The following is a 23,902-nucleotide window of genomic DNA, read 5'->3' on the forward strand; positions in this document are numbered from 1 at the left end:
GGATGGAAAATTCCATGCAACACTAACCTTTATGCTCAAATTCCCATAACACACTCTCGATGTATGAAGTTCTGTGCCTAGAGCATCATTTGATAAAGTTTCCGTTATTTTTGTTTCTGGTTAATTGTATTTTACTTTCTACAGGATCAAAATAAATGCCATTATTAAATTATTCCTGCGTGGTGCTGGTTGTCCTTACCCCTTTCACCATCAGTAACAGGAGGGCACTGTCAGCTGGTGTGCGAATGTCCAGATTGAACCGAGTCGCTATGTTGAATTTCCCTCTCCTTTGTATGTTACGCACAAAAGCATAGCCTGAGCCATCAAAGAAGAAATTTGCTGTCCTACTCTGGGCAAAAGAGAGTCTGTACCTACAAATAATTCAAGAGGAGAAAGGAATGAAACACATGTGGATTGAAATGATCTGTGCAACAGTAGTAACAGATGATAACACATTTCTATTACTTTTGCAAATATGCAACCCTATAATGAATAGTATGTTTTATTCTTGTTAATCTTCACCATCCCTAAATTTATCTCCTCCTCCAGTTCCCCCATCAGAGATGGATAACATTCTCAGGCTAAATAGGATTTCAGGTGACATATTTTAAGTCCCTGCCAATTGTGCACTTGATCTGATCACTAGTGATCAGAATCTTGGAATCATTTTTCATCTTCCTTGGGGGAAGCCGACACTCAATTATTTCCCTTACAAGCAAGGTGGAAAAACGCTCATGGGCAGGATTTTCCCGTCAGCAAGCAGGGGACGGAGCCCGCTTGCCGACACATAAAATGGCATGTGGTGATGTTGGGCGGAACTCCCGAAGTCACTGCGCCCCATTTAAATTTTCTGGTAGGCAAAATCAGCTGCGCACCCGCCGACCTGTCAGTAGCTAATTGGGGCCATTGACAGAGCAATTGAACTTAGTAGTGGACCTGGCTGTCCAACATTAAGGTTGGTGGGCAGGCCAGGAGCCCCGGTGGAAATTAGAAAAAGCATGAAACCTCATCCACGGGCAGGATGAGGATTCATGTAGGTTTTAAAAAATTTTAATAAAGTTTTTGTAAAAATTATGGGCATATCCTAACTCATGTCACAGTGTTAAGGAAATTTAATTTTTCAATTTTTGGCTTTTTTCCATTTAGAGCCGATCTCCCTGAGGCTGCACCCAGCCTCAGGGAGATGAATGCACTCTTTCGTGCGCATGTGCGAAAGAGCGCACTCTCGATTTTGGGATTTCCCCCACGGCCTGCAGAAGGAGTGCATAGCACTTCTGTGTGGACGTCACACTGGGTGGGCCTTAATTGGCCCGCCCATGTAAAATGGCACCGTCGGGAAGCGCCTGTGTGCGCCCGTCCTTCAACTTCGCCCCTGACGGGGGGGGGGGGGAGGGGAATCCTGCCCATAATGAATCGCAGGTGCAAATGTATTCATGTTACTTCATTGCACAACATGGCATATTGCTTTGAACATGCAATATGCTGTTTCTGTATCACCTCATTATTCAAATTACTTCATTCACAATATCATGAGACAGAAAGTATTAGCAGTCACAGAAATAAATAAGAGAACCTTTATAATGTGATTAACATTTTTGGATGCTTTGAATTTAATTGATTTAATTCAGCGCACCATGGTTCAATAGCTCTCTAACTCTTCTACCTAGTATTCTCCTCACTGTTTTCATTTTATAGGGACCTTTAGATACTTGTCTTCCCTGGTAATTCAGCTGGCCATTGCCTCCTGGGAGATTCCCTTTAGAAACCTGCTTTTTCTTAATGCTGTTAATTTTGTAATTACACAGAATATCAAAAAGAGGCAGCCTTTTAGTGACAGAGATCCTAGGTTTAGGGTAGCACACGGCATTCAAGGTGCAAGTGCTCAGCCTGATGGGTCAGAAAGCTGCAGTGATAGTTGGCAATGGCAAGGTTTGTGGGCCTGTGCCCTCTGCAGGTGAGTAGATGCAAAGTAGTACCTGCATTTGCTTTAGTATTTTAAAGAACTAAACCGCCATTGAACTGCCTCTCCCTCATTCTCATCCTTGACTGCAGGACTTAAACACAAATTATTCTGTCAGAATTTAATTGTCTGGCTGACATTGTACCAGCTGAGCAATTGAACAGAAGACAGCAGGTTGGAAAAGGTGCTGGATGAGGCCTCAGCTTTTCTGCAGTTGCCTCTAGTAGCAGATTCAGATCTCATGGTTTGATAGACATCAACCTATGTGCAGGCAGTGGGGTTGCCTTCCCAGCACCAGTAGCAGATGACAGGAGTGCTGGCAGAGCTCATTAACCTCACGTGTGACAACATTAGTGAAGTTTCTGCATTACTTGAATCTGTGGCAGCTCTGAGTTGTAATTGCTTCCACCTCACCCACACAAGCCCCCAGCTACCTTTATGATGACATTGCCCCACGACAGGCTGCTAACCCTTCCTCACTGGAATTCGGAAATAGTGGGCCAGCAACTATCTCCTGTGCTGCCTGAAAAAACAGTGATACACCCGAGCTGACTTTTAGGATGCAGGCGTGCCATATCTTCTGTTCATCAGACACTTAAGGGACTGCAGGGGGCCTTCCTCCCAACTGAGGACCCTGGGATACGACATCCTGCCCACCGAGAGCTGCTGGCTAATTAGAGGATGGTAGCTCTTGTACTCAGCAGTGCTATGGAGGAGGACGTGGCTATTGTTGGAACAACATCCTCACCCGTCCCCCTCCTGCATCCCCCGATTCCCAGAGTCCTCGGATCATAGAGCAACCCAGGAAAAAGGTAAGTGCTGATGGGTAGGTGGTTCTTGTGGGATGGGGGTTCTATGGGGGTTGATAGCAAGGGCAGGGGTGTGCCTCACAGGCCAGCCCTTCTACCCCATGTCCGTGGCCTTGGTCATGAAGATTGAGAGATTCTCCAGTTTAACTTGTTGTGCAGGCCACACGTTGGCAGATTTTCCTGGAGCTGTGAAAATTGTAGAGGAAGAGGGAAGGGGCCCTTAAATGGGTGTTAATTGGCCACAGGGGTCTCAAGTGGAGGTGAGGCAGGAAGGTCGAGCAAGTACCATCCCGCCCAAAACTTATTACCTGTGAGGCGAGAAGGTGTCAGGTTTCAGTCCCAATGTCAACCCATCTAACTTTCAGGCTCCTTCCTCGCCTTCAGAAGATTCCATCCATTGGGTGCAATTTTAACCCCAACATGATGGAAGGAAAAGGGTTGGGAGGGGATGGGGGCGGGTGTTGATGGGTGGGTGATTTTAAATTGACATGTAAAATCTGTAGTGAATGCTCCTACTGCCAGCTTAAGCATGGTGGGCTTGTGGGTGTGCGATCTGAAGAGGCGGGGTTGTGATTAGTATTATATGTGAATGAGGCTCCGCTCCTTAGACTTGGGTCACCATTTAAATTTAACAATGGATGGCTGGGCTTTCCAAGGCTTGGGAAATGTAGCAACCAAAGGGAAGTGTGAGTGTTTTTTAAAGTACTGCCTGTGTGCCAGGAGGACAAGAGCACTTTGTCCAGCCCAACAAGCAAACCTGCAGCCAAGAACTTCAGACTGATACCTCCCTGCCTGCAATCTTTTGACACCCTCTCTGCCTTCCGCCCCTCCACCTTCTGACAACTCACCGCAATGCACTGATCTTTTCTTTCTTGTCTCCAAGCTGTTGTGCTCCATGTGCTCACCACACCCTGCACCCCTACCCTGACCATGCCCCAGTCATTTCAGATTGCTGGATGTGGCTGGTTTTCCCATCTGACAGTTGGCTCTCAATCAGCTGGCTGCCAGGTGGGCAACAGAATAAATAAAATACTCAAGGGGCCAAGCTGTTAAATTTGGCAGGACCTCCAATTCCTGGCATTTCCATCTTTGCCCCCCAAAACATGTGTCCCTGCTTCTCCCCTGCCTCGTGATAAATAATGGGGCCATTGTGCCCAACTTATATCTTTTTAAATTGTGCCAGGGCTCATATTTTATCATATGTACGATACAAATGTTTAAATTCTTTAAATCATTTTTAGACTTGTCATTTTTATTCCAATTTTTGCTCCACCTTGATTGCCATGTAGCATGTACTGACTGAGACGGCAGGTATGCACTCTCCTACTTGGGCTGAGCCAATCTCACTCTTGAGTCAAAAGCCTGGAGGTGAAATTCAACCTAGAGTGATTGATCCTTCAATTTATTTATCTCTTCCTGTGGGAAAGCATCTTCCTCGAAGTCTTCGTCATATTGGGTATCAGTTATATGGAAACTGTAGGATTGATTCCATGCTCTATGTTCCATTGCTCAAAACGCTGTAACACTAGAACATTACATCATCACCCAATTTTCTATTCAAATTCATTGATAATTAATGTTGTATTGTCCATTATAATGTGTGCTTTTAATCATATCCGTAACAAGAAAGCATATTGCACCAGCTGTTTTTCTGTAATACCAACATAGTCTGGATAATTCCTTTCCTGCAAGAGATTTTAGCCAGATGATGCAACATCTTGAAAGTGCACAGAAACAGCAGCTTGACAAATTGTAATTGCATGGAATTGATTTGAAACTGACAAGACAGAATGGCTGAAAAGGGCATTCTGCTGCTTTAGTGGAGTCATGTATACCAATTAAATGCAATGTTGAGGCTCTGATTAAATAATTAGTTCCTTAAGCATATTACTAACAACAGTTCCTTCAAAAATAATTTTTATCGATTAATTCTCTACTTGACAACATGGGAATAATTTTCCAAGAACTAAACTACTCAGTAATTGGGTCAGTACAGTGGGTACATATATACACACATTTATCTTGCTGTTTGCTGGCCAATCTCCTCTCCTGAAGGCTACCTGATGGCTTACATAAAAACATAAGAAACAGGACCAGGAGTCAGCCATTTGGCCCCTCAAGCCTGCTCTGCTAGTCCCTAAGATCATGGCTACTCTGATGTGACCTCAACTCCACTTTCCTGTCTGCCCCTCCATAACACTTGACACCCTTGTTGATTAAAAACCTGTCTAATCCAGCCTTGAATATATGCAATGACCCAGTCTCCACTGCTCGCTGAGGGAGAGAATTCCAAACACTAGTGACCCTCTGAGAGAAGAAACTCCTCCTCATCTCTGTCTTAAATGGGAGATGCTTTATTTTCCCCTAGTTCTAGATTCTCCCATATCCTCTCAACATCTACCCTGTTATGCACATTCAGAATTGTATCTTACAATTATGATACAGAATTGTATCTTAACAAAGCAGGTACCACCTCTACATCACTGATTGCACTTCCATGTAGAAATGATGAAAGTGTCAGCAACCTATCCTGACTGCAGGATGTTTGTTAGTGCGGTCGGGGAGGGTTTAAACTAGAATGGCAGTGGTGTGGGAACCTGAGCAGGGGGATGGAGGAGGGGGAAACAAGGACAGAAATGAAAGATAGAAAGGTAAGAAGCAAAAGTGGAAGGCAGAAAAAATGAGGGCAAAAAACAAATGGGGTCATAGTACAAAGTAAAGCTAAGATGACTGACAAGGTTAAAAAAACAAGTCTAACAGCATTGTATATTAATGTGCAGAGCATTCGCAATAAGGCAGATAAATCAACAGTGTAAATAGATATAAACTGTTATGTTATAGTTGTAATTATGGAGACATGGCTGCAGGGTGACCAAGGATGAGAACTGAATATCCAGGGGTATTCAATATTTAGGAAGGACAGGCAAATAGGGAAGGAAGATAGGGTAGCATTTTTGGTAAAGGAGGAAATCAATGCAATAATGAGGAAAGATATTGGCTCGGAAAATCATGATGTGGAATCTGTTTGGGTGGAGATAAGAAACACCAAGGGGCAGAAAACGTAGGTGGGGATTGTCTATAGGCCCCCAAACAGTAATGGAGATGTAAAAGAAAGCATTCAACAGGAAACTACTGACACATGCAATAAGGGTATAACTGTAATCATGGGTGACTTTGATCTACATATAGATTGGACAAACCAAACTAGTAATAGTACTGTGGAGGAGGGTTTCCTGGAGTGTGTATGTAATAGTTTTTTAGACCAATATGTTGAGAAACCAGCTAGAGAGCAGGCTATCCTAGACTGGGTATTGTGCAATGAGAAAGGATTAATTAACAATCTTGGGGAAGATTGACCATAAAATGTTAGAATTGTTCATTAAGATGGAGAGTGAAGAAGTTGAATCTGAAACTATGGTCCTGAACCTAAATAAAGGGAGCTGCGAGGGTATGGGATGCAAGCTGACAATGATGGACTGGGAAACCTTACTAAAAGGGTTGACGGTGGATAGGCAATGGCTAATATTTAAGAAACGTATGCATGAATTACAACAGTTATTCATTCCTGCCTAGCGCAAAAATGAAATAGGAAAGGTAGCTCAACCATGGCTTACAAAAGAAATTAGGGATAGTATTAGATCCAAAGAGGGGACATATAAAATTGCCAGAAAAAGCAGCAAACCTGAGGATTGGGAGCAGTTTAGAATTTAGCAAAAGTGAACAAAAAGATTGATCAAGAAGGGGAAAATGGAGTGTGAGAATAAACTTGCAAGGAACATAACAACTACTGCAAAAGCTTCTATAAATATGTAAAGAGAAAAAGATTAGTGAAGACAAATGAAGGTCCCTTACAGTCAGAAATGGGGGAAATTATAATGGGGAACAAAGAAATGGCAGAAGAATTGAACACATATTTTGGTTCTGTCTTCACAAAAGATGACACAAGTAATTTCCCAGAAACGTTAGGGAACCAAGGGTCTTGTGAGAGGGAGGAATTGAAGAAAATTAGTATTAATAAAAAAATTGGTGCTAGAAAAATTAATGGGATTAAAGGCTGAAAATCCTCAGGGCCTGATAATCTACATCCCAGAGTACTAAAGGAAGTGTCCATGGAAATATTGGATGCATTGGTGGTCATCTTCCAAAATTCTATAGACACTGGAGCAGTTCCTACAGATTGGAGGGTGGCAAATGTAACCCCACTATTTAAAAAAGGAGGGAGAGAAAAAACAGAGAATTACAGACCAGTTAGCCTAACATCGGTAGTGGGGAAAATGCTACAGTCTATTATAAAAAATGTGGTAACAGGACATTTGGAAAGCATTAATGGGAAAAAAAAACAAAGTCAGTGTGGGCTTATGAAAGGGAAATCATGCTTAACTAATCTACTGGAGTTTTTCTGGGATGTAACTAGTAGAATAGTTAAGGGAGAACCAGTGGACGTGGTGCATTTGGATTTCAAGAAGTTTTTTTATAAGGTCCCACATAAGAGGCTAGTGAGTAAAATTAAAGCACATGGGATTGGGGGTAATATACTGACATGGATTGAGAACTGGTTGACAGACTGGAAACAGAGAGTGGGAACAAATGGATCTTTTTCCAGGTGGCAGGCGGTGACTAGTAGGGTAGTGCAGGGATCAGTGCTTGGGCCCCAGCTACTCATGATATATATAAATGACTTGGGTGAAGGAACTAAATGTAATATTTCTAAGTTTGCTGATGACACAAAACTGTGCGGGGTTTTGAGTTGTGAGGAGGATGCAAGGAGGCTTCAGGGCAATTTAGACAAGTTGTGTGTGTGGGCAAACACATGGCAGATGCAGTATAATGTGGATAAATGTGAAGTTATACACTTCAGTGCGAAAAACAGAAAGGCAGAGTATTATCTAAATGGTGATATGATGGGAAATGTGGATGTACAAAGGGATCTGGGTGTCCTTGTACATCAGTCAATGAAAGAAAACAGGCAGATACAGCAAGCAATTAGGAAGGCAAATGGTATGTTGACCTTCATTGCCTAGCATTTCCTATACAGCATGACTCAGAGCAAAACACCTGGCAGCTCCGCTCGCTCCTCTCTATCCAGCCATCTCCTCACATCCCAGCCAACACTCACATTCACCATCATCCCCTTGCTCTCTTGCAGTTTCACTGCCACCCTCCACAGATGATGTTCTCCCTCCTCACCACACAAGCCACTTCTAACTCATAACTTTGAACTCTTTGCTTTCAATCCTTGCAGGAGAAGAAAGCACATGACCTTAGGGAGAGACAGAGACCCGGTGCAGGATGGGGAGGTGGGGGCTGTGTCGTGATAGCATGGGTCGGGGTGGTGAGGGCAGCCCTTGGGTGACAAACAACTTAATGCTGAAGGAGGTGCACTGAAACCAAATGCCAGAACTTAATGCCAACTGAGCCAATATCAACTAATTGGGAACTGAAGCTGGGCCTGTCTAGTCTGTGCAGCTAAGCTTCTCACAAATTTAATATTCTTGACTATCAGAGGTGCAAGCTATATCTTATTATAAGATTAAGATTAAAGATTAAAATGGATTCTGGCCTCACATCCCAACCTCAATTTTTAATGTGTCAGCCAATTAATGGCAGGGAGCAGGCTCACTGTCCTCAAGGTAGGCTCCCAAGGCTGAAAGGCTCTTGGGAAACCCTCCAGCACTGCCACATTGGCAGCCCCACCAGCAGAGGTGGCAGCTGCCCATTTGAGATGGAGAGAGAGAGGGCATCTCAACACAGAGTCCTCCTCCTTTGAAGAGGCCAGTTTTTCTTTTAAATTCTAAATGGCCACTGCTGCTTGGCCATGATTGTGGAGGAGCAATATTTCCACAGGACAGCCAGTGGCTGCAGCTGTGCCCATGATGGGTGCAGGTGGGGATTCCCTTGTAGGATTAATTGTGACCCTTGCTTTCCTACTGTGAGGTTGCCTTGACACATTGGCACTCTTTCAGCCCAATGTGCAAAGCCAGCATGCCAACTGGAAATCTCAGTCTGCAGTAGCCTAAGTTGGCTACCTGCCCACAAGTGGCAAGTAGCCACTCTGACCTTGACCTGGCCTCTTTAAAAACGGATTGCGACACAAACTGGCATGACGGTCGGTGATACAAGATCATGGGTCTGCGCTCCCTTCTCCTGATCCCCACCCCACATCCAACCAAAGATGCTGTCCCTGGTGTTACGAAAGTGAAAACGCCATGCCTTGCCAGAGTGTGACAAATACAGTGATATGTTTACCTTGTACAAGGTCGGTCGGTTGTTGTGTTCAGTTTGTATATCTGCTTGAAGTTGTAGAGGCTGATTATGTCATCATTAAGTGTGGCCAGTTCAATACAGCCAACAAAGCCAGGAATGTTTAAGCTGGCAGGAAGCTGTGACAAAAAAGACAGAAAAAGCTCCATTAACGTGCAAAAAACAGCCCTAACCTTATGGAAGGCAAGGCATAGAAACAGTGACATGCATTTAATGTTATTCTGTCAACCTGTCATCTTGCTGTCACCCTTATTAGGGTATTATTCTGTCTCCTGCTTATGAATATTCTGACAGTTTAACAAGAAAGACAATGCATAAGTAGTACAAAGAAGTTACATAATCTGGTTGAACAACATTACGATTCACTGCTTCACAAAATGATTTAAAGTTCACTTCTTTCTATAATCTAATTGACTAATTACTCCTCTTATTAGAGACTAGCAAGATATTTCGATTTCACTCACTCCCAGGGAAAATCCTAAATCTTCCAAAACTTAGAAGTTACTTCAATAATGATCTCATTATGGCAGCAGTACATGAGCTATATAACTGTTGAGAGTCAATAGAAAATTCATAAAAAGGAAACCTAGTTAATATGCCTGGAGGAAGTGGAAGTCTATTGAAATAACTCCTAACGCCACCAAAACTTATCCAGGATAAGCATTATAATCAAAAGGAAAAAAATACAAGCACAGCATAAAATGAGGTAGACACATGGGAAAGTATACAATAAAAGCAAAATGCTGCAATGCTGGAGATCTGAAATAAAAACAGGAAGTGCTGGAAAAACTCAGTAGGTCTGGCAGCACCTGTGGAGAGAGAAACAGGGTTAATGGGCAGAATTCTCTCAAAATGAAACTAAGTGCGATGGTGGGTGGTTTCGGCAGTGTCCAGAACAGTGGCAACTCACGCCCGATTCTGTGCTTGGAGCCTCACTACTCAGAGGTGCATTTCACTCCGAATCACCTGGCAGGTCGAGAGCTGATTCATCCACCCGCCGTCAGCTGGTGGGTTCGAAGATCTGGGTGCCATATTTAAACGCCTGTCCAACACAATCTCAATCTCTCCAGCCCACCAGAGATGTCTGCAACTCATAAGAGAAATGCCAAGAGCCTCAGGACAAAGCTTGCACCCAATTTCACCCACAAGGCCATATGGGCTTTGTCAGATGAGTGCAGGAACAACAGCAAATGTTCTACCACATGGCTGGCTGCAGGGAGCACAGCAGCCTCACCTCTCGGGCCTGGAACACTGTATCAGAGCAGGTCAGCATGGCTGACACCTGCATCCAAAATGCTACCCAGTGCAGGAAGAGGATGAATGATCTCATCCGCTTCGTCAGGGTAAGTCATCCTTCAACACCCTCTAATATCAAACTCACATCACGGCATCATGCACTCAAATGGCTACTCTTTTCAGGGGTTTCATGCAACAATTAGCAGGGGACACATATCAACATTTGTTCATATCACCACCATCCAATCTATCATGTTGCTCACAATCCTCTGGCACTTCTGGGGAGGGCTCACCACACACGGGGGATATGCATCTCACTCAACCTCTGCTCCATCCTGTCTCTTAACATGACTTTCTTTCTTCATTCAGGCCAAGCTGGTGCACAATGGGTGCGAGAGAGTGCAGACCGGGGTAGGGACAGCCGATATCCTCACCCTCAGTGAATTTGAGAAGGTTGCAGCCAAGCTGGCTTGGGAGGACAGGGTTCGCTCCTGTGGGGAGGGGGAGATCATCCTCTCCCATGCAACCTAGTGTGGATCACAGTTCCGTCACTTCATCAAATCCTAACGTTCACAGTGAGTCACATGCAGTCTTTTATAGGTCATGCTCATTAAGCGAAACTCTCTTTTCTATTTTCTAGGCACAAGCACATCTAGGCCCCTAAGCCAGTCCAGCACCACCAGTGCGAGTCCCTGGACCGCATCTGAGGACAAAGCTCCAGAAGAACCATCACAGCACTCACACACACCCTCCGCCAGCTCAGAGACACACACGCTGGTGAGGCACAGCTGTAGATTAGGCTCAGGCTCACTTTCTGGGGAACGCCTCACTGACACGTCCCTGCAACAGTCGGAGGCAGGGATAGCCCAGGTCTCCTGCACTCGGAGGGCTGCTGGAGACCAGCCACCCACTCAGTCCAAGTCAGTTGATGAGCCTCTGGAAGCGGCTGCCAAATCAACGCTGGGGATGCAACGAGAGGTGGCAGAACAACAGGCAGAGATTCAACAGTCACTCAGCAGGTCAGAGCAAATGATGGAGGAGTCCGTCCACTTTCTGTCTGATGTGGCTGCAACATGCAAGCACGTTGAGGTCACCATGGGAAGGCTGATGAGAACCATGGAGACCTTGGTCCAGCAAAGTCTTGCCAAATTTGTGCTTGCACCTGCTGTCCATGGCCACACACCCTGGTGGGCACCATCAGGATGTAGATGACATGGCAACGAGGCACCTTGACCTCCCTCTGAGTGCATCACCTCCTGCAGGATTCAGGGCAGGGTCCCCGGGCACCCACAGGGATGATGAGCGTCAGCCAGATACCCTGAGAGCCTCCTCTCAAGACACTCCAAGAGTGTACAGCCGGTCACAGCCCCCTCTGCCTGTGACCCCAGCCATTCCAGCTTCTTAGGCTGAGGGCACTTCTGCCCCTGAGCAAGTGACCCTTAGCAGGCTGAGGCCCTCCAGGCCACGGGCCACCAGAGGATGTCCGCCAAAGTCATCACAGACATCAATACATAGCAGTCAGCAGGCTGCCTCCACCTCTGCTGCAGATGTCAGAGCTGCTCCCAGTAGTAGCGCTAGAGTTAGAAAAGCTAAGAAAAATTGATGTCACTTTTGGGTCATGGGTGTGTTAGACATGTAACTAAATTGCACTTTTGTTAATACATTTGATGGTTATGTGAATGCTCCTGTCAACTGAAGGTGTTGTGATTTTGTACGAGGTTAAGCCTTCCTCCCATTCAGTGAGTGTCCCACTGTGAGATTCACAGTCCTGTGATGTCAATCTCAATTGAACTAATATCCACACCCCTTGTGATATGTCAGGGAGATGTGTTTTAATTTTTATTGGAGGTGTGTGATGTAAGTGTTTCTAACTCTTCTTCCTTAAAGAGCACCATTGAGTGAGGGCAGTTCATCAGCATTGATAATCTAGCAGCATTTGTGCCTCCTCAGTAGTAATGGCCGAAGAAAAGACATGCATGGGAGGAGGAGATCTCCAGGCATGTCCACATTTCAGTAGCAGGAGTGTTTGTATCATTAGGTGGCGGCGAAGGCTTCAAGTTTTCTCTCGCATCGCTCTTGTTCCTAAGTGGGATCTCAGTTCTCAGAGTGAGCTCACTCAAAGGGCCCCATAGGCCAAAACAGAGGTCATGGCCTGGTGATTCATGAGGCCAGAAGTGTGAATGCAGGACTCATTCTTGCTGCAAGTGGGTGGACATCCCATGAGTTGAAAGAAGATGGCATTGAGGGCTAGAAGAGATGTGGCCATATTCTTCACTTGACTTTACCCTTCCTGGAACCTGTCAGCGATTAACGTAGCACAGGCACATCTCCCAGGTCTTCCTTCCTCCATGGCATGATCATGCTCATACTGACCATCAGCAGCGTCCTGAGGTCCCTGGGCCCCCGGAACTTCATCCTCCTCAAGCTCATCCTTTGGCAGGGGGTCACCTCTTTGCATAGCCAGATTGTGAAGAGTGCAACACACTGCAATGATATGAGAAATCCTGTTGGGAATGCATTGGAGTAAGCCACCTGAACAGTCCAAGCATCTGAAATACATTTTCAGAAGCCCCATGGTCCGCTCTGTAAGAGAGCGTGTGGAGCTGTGAGCAGCTTTGTATCTCTCCTCAGAACGACTCCAAGGGTGACACACCATTGTCATCATCCAGCATTTAAGTGGGTACTCCTTACCCCCAAGCAGCCATCCCTGCAGACATAATGGCCCCTTGAAAATCTCATGCACCTGGGAGTGACTCAGGTTGTAGGAGTCATGGCAACTCCCAGGGTACCGTGCATAAATGTGCAGTATGTGCTTCTGGTGATCACACACCAGTTGTACACTGATGGAATGGTAGCCTTTGTGGTTTATAAACATTAGTGCCTGTTGACATGGAACCTCTATAGCCACATGGGTGCAGTCTATTGCCCCTTACACTCTTGGTTAGCCTGAGATAGTGATGAAGCCAGTGAATCTTGCAGCTGGCTATCTTTGTCCAGAGCAAACCTGAGATAATGGGCCTTCCTGTCAAGGGCGTCTGTGACCTCCTTTATGCATTGGTGTGTTGTGGGCTGAGTGATGCTGCACAGATTGCCTGTTGCTCCTTGGAAAGCAGCAGAGGCCAAGAAATTGAGTCCAGCTGTCACCTTCAAAGCCACTGGCAGGGATCCCCTCCAACTCCATGTGACATCAGGTCTTCACAAAGAATGTAGCATATATGATGTACCAGATCTCAGGACAAGCACAGGGGTGCATGGCATTGCCTCTCACTCATCTGTAAATAGGAGACACTTGGATGATAAACCCTAAGTCTGGTGAGTCGACCCTGTCACCTGGGTCTCTCCTCCTGTTCATGTTGTCACTCTGCTTGACCAAGTCCTTCCTGCTGGAGCTGTCCATGGAGTTGCCTCTCCCTCCTTTGCCTCCTGCATTGCATTAGGACCCTGACAAAGGCAACATTGAGCCCTGGATCCTTTTCTGCTTTTGCCTTCTCCCTGAAGGGAAATATTGAAGACATTAATGATTTAAGGGACACAAAAGCAAAGCTCAGAGGATGACATATTTGGAGACTGTAAGGGTCCTTAGTTTTTCCTGCCCTACTTTCATGCCATCTTGTCCCTGAGACACTAGCACACAGATCAAGGTGACCAAGATGGCACCGGAGATATGTAATATCTGTGTAGGATGCTAAAGTTTAAGTGAGATGAGTGATCCAACCTAGATCTGTGCTACAATCTCTGATGTGGCATATTAATGACCAATCAGTGTTCAGGGTCAATGAGTGGATGCCCTTTGGCCCATTAGGAGTGTGAAATCTGGTAAACACGTGACAGGCTTTTATTGATGGAATGCCATATCTGATACAGCTGTGCCTCCCTCACTATTGCCTGCATTCTCAAATTCTACATTCCCATGTGACTGTGATGTGAAGCCACTAAGTTCTGAGTAGCCCTTTAACAGTGCTCATGAAGCCATTGGCTTTTGGTGGCTTTTGTCGCAAGGAGGTCTTCCTTCTTTCTTTCTAAGCAGACTCCTGCTCACTCTGGCAACAATAAGAGGTTAGAGGGTGACTCCAGATAGTCCCCCCTCATATTCACCCTTCTCCCTGACTACCATTCCACAGCTTTCCCTCCCTTGTTGACACCCTCATGTTTTTCAGCCCGACCCCTTGCCTAACAGCCCACTCCCGATTGAATTGCTAGCCTCTGAAAGTGGAGGCCTGCATGAGTACCACAGCATAGTGGTGTTCCTTGGGACAATGAAAGCAAAGAGAAGGAGCAGTCCAACCGTACAGCCCCAGCTGAGTGGCATTCACTGCAACAAGTGCAGCGCTATGGCAGGTATGTTCCAATCACCTCGAAGTTACCAGTGAACTGAGGTCCGCCTTGTGCATGCCATCCCTTTCCAAATGGGTTTGATACCAATGTAATTTCCCACTGATGTTATGGAAGATTTGAAGGTATGGTAAGATTCCAGCGAACAGCTGTCTTAATGAGCATTCATGATATGCTAATGCATGCAAATGGCGTTTGTACCACTAGGTGGCGAGATAGCTGACCCACCATGAAAACGCCTTTGGGAAAATTGCAACCTGTTTTTGATTTCTTTGCCTCTTGCTGGATTCTCCGCTACCACTTGCTACAAAACCTGGGTGGGATGGGAGAATTCCGCCCAATGTTTTAAGTCCAATATGATTCCTTTTCTGAACTGAAGAAAGACAGAAATGTTTTATGCTGTTGAAAAAGAGGGGAGGGGCAGGTGGAGAAAAGAGGGAAGCTCACGGATAGGTTAAAGGGCAGGGGAGATTATTTACAAAAATGTCATGGAACAAAAGGCAAAGAGAGTGGGGATGGTGGTATTAGAAGAACAAAACATTGGTCCAGAGTAGAAGTTAATAGCAGAATAAAGGTCAGCACTGTCTGAAAGGAAAACATGAGAACAAGATTCTTATAGAGTTGATCTTCCAGCCAACTTTTCTTAGTGGACACATTTAACTTTATTTACAAGACTATACATGTGCATCAAACTTCATAACTAAAGAAGAACTCTCTCCTAGAGGTTCCCTGTGCTGCTAACTCACTTTTCTCAGATGCAATCTCAACTTGTCTTAGTTCAGTAGTTGAGCTACTCATGACTTCATTACCTACTCACATCTTGGAAAACTCTGACTTGTGCTTTTAAAACCTCTTTAGCTTCATTTTGCTGTTTCTTCAGTTCTTTTGTCTCCTTTTTGTACCTGTTGGCTTCCTCCTGAAACCTTGAAAATTGCTGCATCTTCTTTGCCAATTGGTTCTTCAGTTTGTTTAGAGAGATGTTAAATTCTTCCTGTTTCTTTTCCAGAGGCACAAACTTTGACTGTACGGACCCTTGTGAAGATCTTTCAACAGGTTTTCCTTTTCTTTGCGAAGCTCACTCACTTCATCTTGAAATTTGTAATTCAGCAGAGTCTCCTTGGGTTTCATCTGCTGTTCTTCCATGTCATTGTTTAAGACAGTCTTCATTTCTTCAGGTTGGCGAATGTTCACATATTCCTTTTTAATCCTGTTGCAGCCTTTGGACTCTCCAGGCTCTTTCTGAAGTATCATGCCACGCTCCTTTTTCAAGACAGGAACTCAAACAACTTCCTTTTGAAATCTCACTGGCCAGTCATGGTTAATTTCCCTCAACCAATTTTGATCTAGAAAGCTTGGTCTCTAACTTCTAATACCATTGCTGGCAGTTATGCCAAATGGTGTCTATAATGAACAGTTACTCTGGTGATACCTTTCGTCTGGATTTCTTCACCTGTGTATATTTTCAATTTGGCAGATGTTTGTTCCAAATTTAATTGTTGATCATCTTCATTTAAATATCTCAAAATGCGTCCTCCTATTTCAGTGGTAGAAGTACCTGTGTCTATTTCCAGGTTTAAGGGTTTACCATTCACTTGCACTGTGACAATAATTGGCTCTGTCTTTCCAACTTTCATGTTGGATAATGAATAAATGTCAGAATTGGTTATTTCTGGCTCTTCTACACCTCATATGCTTCATTGGACCTCAATTGTTGTTTGGAAGCCTGTTTAAATCTCACTTTGTATTATTTCATTATGTGTCCACTTCTGTGACAAAAATAACACTAATTTTTAAAATTGCCAATTACTAGGAGAATGATTGTTTCCATGATGATAAAAATTAGTTTCAATTTTGTTGCTAAGCTGTTTTCTCTCGTTTTTCGGTTAGTGGGGCTATTTCCCACTTCCTGGCGGAGTCCCGGCTTTTCGCATCATTTTCAGCTCATTGTTCCCACCCAACTCAGAGAATGGTGCCATTCTGCACCCCTTGAATTGCTTGTGAATCGCTTACAGCATTTCCATTGCAAGTGCTATTTCTAATGCTTTCTTAAAGTTAAGATTCACTTCAGCCATCAATCTTCTCCGAATAGCATCTTCCTGCATGCAACATACTAAACAATCCCTGAGCATGTCGTTCAGGGTTTCACCAAAATCACAATATTCCATTAGTTGTTTTAATTTCACTATGTAGGTAGCAATGGTCTCCCCTGGGGCTCTATTCCATGAATTGAGCCTGAACCTCTGCATTGTGACTTGAGGGCTTGGGTTGAAAATGTCCCTTAATGAAGTCTACTAATTCACTGAAAGTCTTTGAACCTGGGGCACTGGGAGCTATCAAGCTATGGATTAAACTATAGGTTTTGCTCCCACAAATACTCAGGAGAATCACTCTCCTCTTTTCCTCCCCCATGATTTTGTTGGCTTGAAAGTAGAACACAAAGTGTTCTATATATTTAGATCGGTCATCTGTGGCTGGCTCAAAGGGATCTATTCTGCAAAACTGTGGCATTTCAGACGAATATATCTTATTTTCTTTTTAATGAACTTAGATACTAACAATTGCTGGGCGAGGTACAGTACATATCTGATTTACCTTCATCGCCGGTTTGTTATAGATTTTATCTTCCAGACAACTTTTCTCAGTGGACACATTTAACTTTATTTACAAGACAGCAGCAGCAACTACACGTGTGCCTCAAACTCCACAACTAAAGAACTCTCTCCTAGAGGTTCCCCGCATTGCTAACTAATTGGTTTACATAGATCATGTGATCTTACAACACAGGATTATTCTTAAAGTTACAGTCCTATGTTTATCCAAACTATAATTAATACAAAGGTACAGTCTGGCGTTTGGGAAAAAAAAATATAAAATGAAGGGCAGGGTTCATGGTCTGAAGTTGTTGAACTCAATGTTGAGTCTAGTATGCTATAGAGTGCCTAATCATAAGATGAGGTGCTGTTCTGCCAGCTTGCATTGGGCTTCAATGGAATATTGCAGCAGATCAAGGATAGAAATGTAAGCATATTAGAGCAAGGTGGTGAATTGAAATGCCAAATGGCCAGAAGGTCTGGGTCATACTTGTGGACTGAACTGAGGTATTCTGCAAAGCAGTCACTCAGTCTGTATTTGGTCTCCCCAGTATAGAGGAGTTCTGCTTCTGATTGACGTCTATTAGCTTCAAATCAGGCCATTTGAGCAGCAAATGTATCTATTGCAGTGATTGCATTTCATCAGTTTTCAGTCAGTCAAGGAATACCATGTTCGCAATAAGACAATCCATCTCAGAAATTAAAAGAAGAATTGCCCAGGAAGAAGCTTGGAAATAAAAGTGAAATAGTACATGGGTTAGGGGAAAAATAGGAAGACTATAATAATTATTTTTGAATTCTATCTCGTTGCAATTTGACTGAGATAACAAAAGGTGCCAAAGCAATTAAATGTTAGTGCTGATTTGGACACACTTTGTGGTAGTTCACATGTAGGTGAAGCTTGTGAAAATTGTAAAATGTGAACAACTTTAAAAGGAAGAAACGTTACAAGTTTAGAATGCATCACAAGAATTGACTCAGCCCAGCATACCTGGAAATCTGGAGGTACTCCCCCCACGTAGAAAACCATGTCATCAGCTTCCAGATCTAGCAGAGAATCATTGCCTTCAGCGGCTCCTTTCTGGATGAATTTTTGCTCTGCTGTGCTTCCTGGGCTAGGTACGGTTAATTGTATTTTTCCATGTCTTCCAACTCTATCAGAAAGGAAAAGAGCACATATAAATATTACTCTTCTTTGGTTTGATCAATTCAGAAAGCTGAAAGTCTTGTCAATGAGGAGTGAACTATTAAGAGTTTCTGTTAAGACTATAAGACCGTAAGATATAGGAGCAGAAGTAGGCCATTCGGCCCGTTGAGTCTGCTCCGTCTTTCAATGAGATCATGGCTGATCTGATAATCCTCAACTCCACTTTCCTGCCTTTTACCCATAACCCTTGATTCCCTTACTGATTAAAAATCTGTCTAACTCAGCCTTGAATATACTTCCTAGAACTTTTCTTCCTCACTGGGATATATTTCTGTCATGAGTCATGGGGCAACATTTTCCCCCCCCGTTGGGTAGCAGGCGCAGATGGGCGAATTCCCGATCAGCGACCCCGGTCGGGGGTGCACCGCCATTTTATGTGGACGGGCCAATTAAGGCCTGCCCAGCGTGATGTCCGCCAGGAAGCGCTATGTGCTCCCTGTGCGGGTGTGGGGGATTCCCTTAGCTGGGAGTACGTTCTTTTGCACATGCATGTGAAAGAGCGCACTGATCTGCCTGAGGCAAAGCGCTGCCTCAGGGAGATCGGCTCAGCTGTTAAATTTCAAATAAAGCTGAGAAAAAAATTTTGCTGCCATGTCCCCTCATGCGACACTGACACATGAGTTGGGACATGTCCATATCTTTTATTCTGAAATATTCTTACATTTTTAAATCCCTCATGAAACCTCATCCCACCTGTGGATGAAGTTTCAACCTTTTCTAAAGGCCGTCTGGCCTCCTCGCCTGCCCGCCAACCTTAAGGTTGGATGGGCAGGTCCATTAATTATCTTAATTACTTTTTTAATGGCCTTAATAGGCTGCTGACAGTTTGGTGGGTGCGCAGCCGAGTCAGCTGCATGCCCACTGAACTGACAATCTAAATGACGCAAGGTGATGTCGGGACGCCTGCCCAACATCACCACGCATCATTTTACGCATCAGTGAGTGGGCCCTGTCCCCGCTCACCAACCGGAAGACACTGCCCATGAATTATTAAATGTCTGCCATTGTCCATTAACCGTCTTTTCTGCTAAACTCCTTTCCCAGTCCACTCCAGCCAGCTCTGCTACCTTATTCATTTGTAATTACCCTTATTTAAGTTTAGCGTGCTTGTTTCTGACCCAAGTTTCTCACTCTGAAACTGAATGCTAAATTCTACCATGTTATGGTCACTGTTTCCTAGGGGATCTTTTACTCTGAGATCATTTATTAAACCTGCCCATTACACATGACCAGATCCAAAAAAGCCTGTTCCACAATACAATGTGCTAGGAAACTATCCTGAATACACTCGATGAATCCTTGCTCATGGCTACCTCCGCCAATTTGATTTTTTCAATCTACATGAAGATTAAAGTCAGCCACGATTAATGTAATGCCTTTTTTACATGCCCTTGTTATCTCCTGATTTATTCTCTTTCCTACAGTATAACTATTTGTTAGGGGGCCTATAGACTACTCCCATCACTGTCTTTTTCCTCTTGTTATTTCCTACCTCCACCCATATAGATTCTACATCTTCCGATCCAAGATCATTTCTTGCTTTCGTACTTATTCCATCTCATATTAACAAAGCCACCCTGCCACCCTTTCCTCACTGCCTATCTTTTTAAAAAGTCACATACCCTTGATTATTTAGTTCCCAGCTCTGAACTTCTGGTAACCATGCCTCTGTAATGGCTATAAAATTATACCCGTTAACTTCTATTTGTGTTGTTAATTCATTTAATTTGTTCTGAATACTATGTGCATTTAAGTAAAGAGCCATTCATTTTGCCTTTTTACCATTTTTCCCTCCTCTTGACCCTATTTGCTGCTGTTTTTATGTTTGCACACTCTGTCCCTTCCTGTCACACTCTGGGTAGCATTACCTAAATAACTGCCCTGCAATACAGCCATATCCTTTCACTTGTAAGCCTACGCATCCCCTCTCCAGAACCCTCCCCCTCTCTATTTAGTTTGAAGCCTTCTCTACAGCCTTAGTTATTCAATTCTCCAGGGCACGGGTCCCAGCATGGTTCAAGTGAAGCCTATCCCACGGGAACAGCTTCCTTCTACCCCTGTACTTGTGCCAGTGCCCCATGAACTGTAACCCATTCCTCCCACATCAATCTTTGAGCCATGCATTTAACTCCTTGACTTTATTTACCCTTTGCCAGTTTGCCCGTGGCTCAGATAGTAATCATGAGATTATTACCTTGGAGGTTCTGCTTTTTAATTTCGCCCCTAACTGTTCAAATTCTTTCAGCAGATCCTCCTTTCTAGTCCTATCAATGTCGCTGGGACTAATGTGGATGACGACAACTGGATCCTTCCCCTCCCACTCCAAGTTCCTCTCCAGCTCTGAGGAGATGTCCTTAACCCTGGCACCAGGGAAGGAACACAGCCTTCAGGACTTGTGCTTAGAGCTGCAGAGAACAGTATCTATCCCCCTAATTATACTGTCCCCTACCACTACTATGTTCCTATTTTCTCCCCCAACTTGAATGGCTCCCTGTACCATGGTGCCGTGGTCAGTTCACTCATCCTGCCTGCAAACCCCATTCTCACCCACACAGCTTTCAAGAACCTCATAACTGTTGGATAGTTGCAGGGGCCGAGGCTCCTCGAACATTACCTCTGGATCCCCATACCCACCTCACCTGCAGTCACGCCCTGTCCATCACAAAATGTTAACCCCTACACCATAAGCTTTTATTTTCTGCAATAACCTTTGATTTGGCACTTCATCAAATGTCTTCTGGGAATCTAAGCACAGTACATTCACCAGTTCCCCTTTATCCACAGCACATGTGACTCCTTCAAAGAACTCCAATAAATTGGTTAAATATGATTTCCCTTTTACAAAACCATGTTGACTCTGCTTGACTGCCTTGAATTTTTCTAAGTGCCCTGCTATAACATCCTTAATAATAGCTTTGAACATTTTCCCTATGACAGATGTTAGGCACAAAGGTTCCCATGCAGCTCCTGACATTGTCCTTCTAGTTGCTGGAGGTCACGCATTTAGGATATGCTACTACAGAAGCCTTGACAAGTTACTGCAGTGCAACTTGTAGACAATACTGCAACCATGATCAGAAGTAGATATTTAAGTTAGTGAGTGACAAATTTTCATTTTTATTGTTTAGGTAGTAATCTGGCCGTGTGAGTCAGCTGTCCATTATAGAACTTAACCAATTTTTATAATATTGAATATCAACTTTCCACTGTTTTGGAGTGAAATGAAGCCAAATCTTTAATGGGTTTTGATCTGCCCTGGCAGATCTTCCCTACTCAGGCAGCGAAGATTAAAAATTTAATAGTAGGGTCAGATTTTCATAGTGGAGTTAGGAACCGGGAGATGGGTTCGTTCCCAGGTCACGGATCTGCCCCCAGTGGGAAGTAGAAACTTTCCAGTAATTTGGTGGAGGCAAGCTTTCAGTTGGGTCAGGGATGGGTCTGCCAGCCAGTTTCTGCAGGGACACGGGCTGGGGGGTGTGGTCAGGAGGAGAGAAGGGTCACTAAAAATGCAGGCCATGTTCTGACTCATTTTGGTAGCCATTGCTGTGGCCGCCATTTTTAAAGTAGGAAAAATGGAAAGTGCAGACTTCTTCACATTTCAGAGGGCAGATGGTAGCATGAAGCCCAGGACAGGGTAGGAACATGAGAATTTGTAATCATTTTTTGACTTTTCCTGTGATGGGGTGGGCCCCTCTGCTCCACTAGGCCTCTTCACAGCAACTTATAAGTTGATCTTCTCTACTCAAAATGCAGCTGATCCTTTTCCCGCCGCCCTTGAGCTGATCTGCATTACACAGTTCCTGAAGGCTGCCCGCAAAGATTCAAAGGCAAGCTCCTAATGAGCCCCTTACGTGTCTTAACTGGCCTGATTGCTGCTGTAGGCGAGTTCATTAACCCACCTCCCATTGCTCTCCTCCTGCCCTCAGATCAGCAAAGAGTGTTGTGCCATGTTTTGGATTTCCCGCCTCTGTTATGATCTGATTCAGCCCACAAAACGTCTGCTCATATATATTTAAATCCTAATCTTATCAAGTATTTCACTACCCAATCCCACAAGATTAAGTTTGTGCATTGGACATAAACTGAAAATAAAGATCTAATTTACCATTGCCCATATTAATTTAAGGGGTGGCGGTGGCATAGTGGTATTATCACTGGACTAGTATTCCAGAAACCCAGGTAACGCTCTGGGGACCAGGATATGAATCCCAACAAGGCACAAGTTGAAATTTGAATCCAATAAGAATCTGGAATTAAAGATTGTCATAAAAGCCTATCTGGTTCACTAATGGGTTGGAGGTTGGCCACTCAATCTGCCGTCATTACCTGGTCGGTCTTCCATGTGACTCCAGACCTACAGCAATGTGGTTGACTCTTAAATGCTCTCTGAATAAGGTCATTTAGGGATGGGCAATAAATGCTGGCCTCGCCAGTGATGCCCACATCCCATGAACAAAGAATTTTTAAAAATTGTCAGATAATATTGAAAACATATACTTCGAAATGCTTTCACCAAAAAATTACTTTGTCCATAAGAGATAGCAATTACCTTTCTATTTTGATTAAATTGAAGTAGTTTGGCCAGGTGCTCACAGGTTTTGAGTTCAACGGAATCTCAACATCTCCATTTCCAAGATTGTAAACATAAACTAAATTGTCATTTTTGATACTCAGTCCAATATATTCTTGTCTTCCCTAGAAAATAGCAGAAAACATTTGCAAACATAAAATTTAATTAAGCCTATTCAGCAAAATTCTGCTTGCATACATATTCCTTATGTATAACACATTTTTGGACTGTTATAGTAAAATTGACATGATCTTACATTCTTGTTTCCAAGGTACATGATGAATCTATCTTGGTTGGCAGTTTGACCTGAAGGAACTTGCATGTACAAACTCATTGAAGTAAAAGACTTGAGCTCCTCCAAATTTGATTTTGAATTGACTTCTACAGCAGACTGACCATCAAATTTCATGGAGACTTGAACCTGAAGTGAAACAAGGAAAGCAATTGTTTCTTGAACTGATATTGTCAGTAAACCTGTACATCTGTAATCTGTAACTGAGCAACTGTTAGACATTGATTACACAAAGGAGATGCAATCTTTAGTGTTACATTTTAATTAAAGAGGGAGTGGGATTCATGAAGCCAAGTCTTAACCTGAAGTGTATTATTATTAGGCAAGTGAGGGATGACACAACCTGCTAAAACAAGCCCGCTTTATGTAAGTCAGTCACAGAGTAAGTCTGGTCCCTATCCAAAGCGTTCCATTCAATCATATTAAGGAGAAAGTTGAAAAAAATTAAGCGGAAATTGTGTGAAGACTGAACAGCATACTTTAATATACATAATTATACTCAGTTGTCCTTGTTGAAATCTTTACAAACACTGAATGAAATATCTAAAGCCTGAATTTTTCGGATGACGGGGTTTCCCTTCCCACCATCCAAAGAGTCGGTGGTGAACACATCCCCGCCAACTCCGAGTGCCTTGCAGCCATTT

General features: G+C 43.9%; 1 protein-coding gene across 1 annotated transcript in view; it reads right to left on the reverse strand.

The window, feature by feature from the left end:
• The window catches only part of lama4 (laminin, alpha 4), a 216,340-nt gene that overhangs the window by 64,146 nt on the left and 128,292 nt on the right, over positions 1-23,902 (reverse strand). The window contains exons 21-25 of the mRNA XM_041187778.1: positions 23,223-23,387; positions 22,946-23,091; positions 18,181-18,343; positions 9,016-9,149; positions 200-371 (exon numbers count right to left, since the gene is read on the reverse strand). Of these exons, the coding sequence (XP_041043712.1) occupies positions 200-371; positions 9,016-9,149; positions 18,181-18,343; positions 22,946-23,091; positions 23,223-23,387 (780 nt within the window). The remainder of the gene's footprint in view (positions 1-199; positions 372-9,015; positions 9,150-18,180; positions 18,344-22,945; positions 23,092-23,222; positions 23,388-23,902) is intronic.

Source organism: Carcharodon carcharias, chromosome 5 (genome assembly GCF_017639515.1).
Source record: "Carcharodon carcharias isolate sCarCar2 chromosome 5, sCarCar2.pri, whole genome shotgun sequence".
In the NCBI taxonomy this organism is placed as follows: Eukaryota; Metazoa; Chordata; class Chondrichthyes; order Lamniformes; family Lamnidae; genus Carcharodon; species Carcharodon carcharias.